Source organism: Lonchura striata, chromosome 33, assembly GCF_046129695.1.
Source record: "Lonchura striata isolate bLonStr1 chromosome 33, bLonStr1.mat, whole genome shotgun sequence".
In the NCBI taxonomy this organism is placed as follows: domain Eukaryota; kingdom Metazoa; phylum Chordata; class Aves; order Passeriformes; family Estrildidae; genus Lonchura; species Lonchura striata.
In genome coordinates, this window is record NC_134635.1 from 1,392,501 (window position 1) to 1,395,090 (window position 2,590).

General features: G+C 59.0%; 1 protein-coding gene across 7 annotated transcripts in view; it reads left to right on the forward strand.

Annotated features, from left to right (window-relative positions):
* MEF2D (myocyte enhancer factor 2D) overlaps window positions 1–341 on the forward strand; it is a 74,412-nt gene extending 74,071 nt beyond the window's left edge. For all 7 annotated transcript variants that reach the window (XM_077789382.1, XM_077789381.1, XM_077789385.1 and 4 more), the window contains one exon: window positions 1–341. This exon is cut by the window's left edge and continues 5 nt beyond it. In XM_077789382.1, the coding sequence (XP_077645508.1) occupies window positions 1–326 (326 nt within the window). In that variant the 3' untranslated portion in view covers window positions 327–341.
* Window positions 342–2,590: the final 2,249 nt, after the last annotated feature.

Consider the following 2,590-nt stretch of genomic DNA (forward strand, 5'->3'; position numbering starts at 1 on the left):
GGAGTCACTTGTCCCACACCACCACTTTGACTGTCAACACCAACCCCAACATCAGCATCAAGTCCGAGCCTGTCTCGCCCAACCGGGAGAGGAACACTGCCACCCCGCTCAGCACCTTCCCCCACCAGCCCCGGCACGAGCCCACCGGCCGCTCGCCCGTCGACAGCCTCAGCAGCAACACCAGCTCCTACGAGGGCAGCAGCGAGCGGGACGATCCCGCCCGCCCCGATTTCGGCTCCTCCCTGGGCCTCCTGCGACCCACCAGCGAGCCCGAGGGGGAGAGCCCCTCCGTAAAGCGCATGCGCTTGGATACCTGGGTCACATAACGGGTCCCCACCACCCCCGGGAGCTCCAGGAGGGGCTGGGAGGGGCAGGGGGGGTAAAACGGGTGATGGGGATGGGCTGGGGTTGGGGGGGGGAGTTATCATAAACTGCCTGAGAAATAGCTTTAGGATTTTGTAGGCATTCGTTCTAGCGCAGCAGCAGGCGACGCACGCAGTACACACGGCGGGGAGCGGCCGGGGCTGCGGGAACGGGGGGCTGGAGGGGAATATCCGAGTCCCCACCAAAACCAGCAGCCCCTCAGGGGTGCTCCCCTGCGGGCAGGCGGGCCACGCTGGCCGGCAGGACCCCCGGGACGTGGGGCCGCAGCCCTAGGGCGGAGCGGGATGGGCTCGGGGGCAGGCGGGGCACAGAGCACCCCAAAATGCACCTTCCTGGCCATTGCCGTGGGCCCCAGTGCAGGGAGGGGCACTTCAGACATGAGGCAGCTCTCTGGAAGCTTCAAGGGCTTTGGTAGGAGCAGGTTTTCCTGCAGAAGGGTTTTCCTCCAGCAGTTTTCCTAAAGCAGATTTCCTGAAGGCGGAGGGCGGTCGGAGAGCCCAGATCTGATACAGAGCAGGATGCAGCCACGTCCACAGCCTGCTTGAGGCTCCTGCATCCTACATGGGGAGTAAGAGGCAGATTTTTAAAGCTTAATCCACGACAAGTGGATGCAGACAGCATCCTTGCTACCAGAGCAGGGAACTGCTCTGTTCCTGAGCAGGGTCATTGGAACGCTGGAGTTCCTGTTCCCCAGGATGGCTTCACCTCCACCTGGGCACAGCAGTTTGTGGAGAGGGGATGTTAGTGCTGGTTTTGAGAGCAGGTTGTGGATTTTAGCTAACAATGGCCATAAAAGCATTTTAGAAATGTGTTCTCATTGCACATGGGCCAAAGTTTTAAATCAGGAAAGTGGGAAGGGATGATTTTTGTACTGAAAGATGCAGCTGAAGCAATGATCCTAATGAGATTTTGCCTGAAGGTTTCTAGGCCTCAGAAGGCAACAGTGAGCTGTGCAGAAAATCTCCCTGAGCCCTGAGCAGTGCTTCAGTGAAAGGAAAAAGGAAAAACCAGGGAATTTCCTCATGTTGCCACTTGCTCTGGCAGTTTCCAGGGATGGGTGTCGGTGCCCTGATCCCAAAATGCATCAGCCTGCTCACGGCTGGAGGGTTTGGAGGAGAAGGGGCCATTCCTGGCTGGCGTAGCCACCAGGGATGGGCTTTCTCCCTGCAGGTGCTCATGCTGGTCCCCATCCAGCCTGCTGCCCTGTCACCCTGTGCAGGGCCACCCCAGCCCCACTCAGCCCTGGGCTTGCAGTCCCAAACTGGCACAAAACCTGCCCGGATGCCACCTTTGCCTGGAGCCTGGCCAGCCTTGGGGGGCTGTGGAGGAGCTGGGAGCTGCCTGGGGCTTGGCTCGACCCTGCGACAGAGCAAAGGGAGAGGAGCTGGGTTAGGGTGGGCTTTATCCCCCTCCTGGATCCCTCTGCCGGGTGTCAGCAGCCAGCTCAGCCCTGGAACGAGGCAGATGGCATAAAAACGTTCCAGGATGAGGGCAAACCAGAAGCAAATTTATGGGGTTTGGTAAACTTTTTGCAACCAAGCATTTATCACAAAGTTTCTAATTGGAAAAAGGAGACAAAAAAAAAAAAAACCTGATGATTATTGTGAAATGAATAGGGCGGCCTGAAGGGAGTGGTTGGAGGAGGAGAGGAAATCCCTCAGAAGTTGGGTGAAAATTGGGAGCTGGCTGTGTGTGGAGGCCTGAGGAGGGGTCAGGGTGGTGGGTGCTCAGCAGTGCCGGCGTTCTGGGTACCCTCACCAACATCCCTGCTGTGGATCAAGGCACGGAGAGACGTGCCAGGCAAAATCCCCCCCTCCACACCTCCAAAGACCAAATTTCTGCCGCGAAGGCTTCTCCAAATGACCGTTTTATTCCTTTCCAACCATCAACTTGGAATTCCCTCTCCTGTTCCCATGCTCTGGCTAGGCGAGAGGAGGACAGGAGCCCTGGCAGGTTTTTGTGCAGTTCGACCCCCCGTGTGCCCTCCCCGAGCCAAGCCCAGCGGGCAGCAGGGCCTCCCCTCCGGAGTGCTGGCAGAGGCGGATCTGCTCCTCACTCCATCCCTGGCAGCCCCTGGGGAAGCAGGAGAGATGCTGAGGACCGTGGTCTTCCTCGCCTGCGCCGACGCGGCCACGCCGGATGTACGGGACGCGCACCTGAGCTCTTTGCACGGCCTTGCTTTGGAAATTAGGCGGGATAATGACGT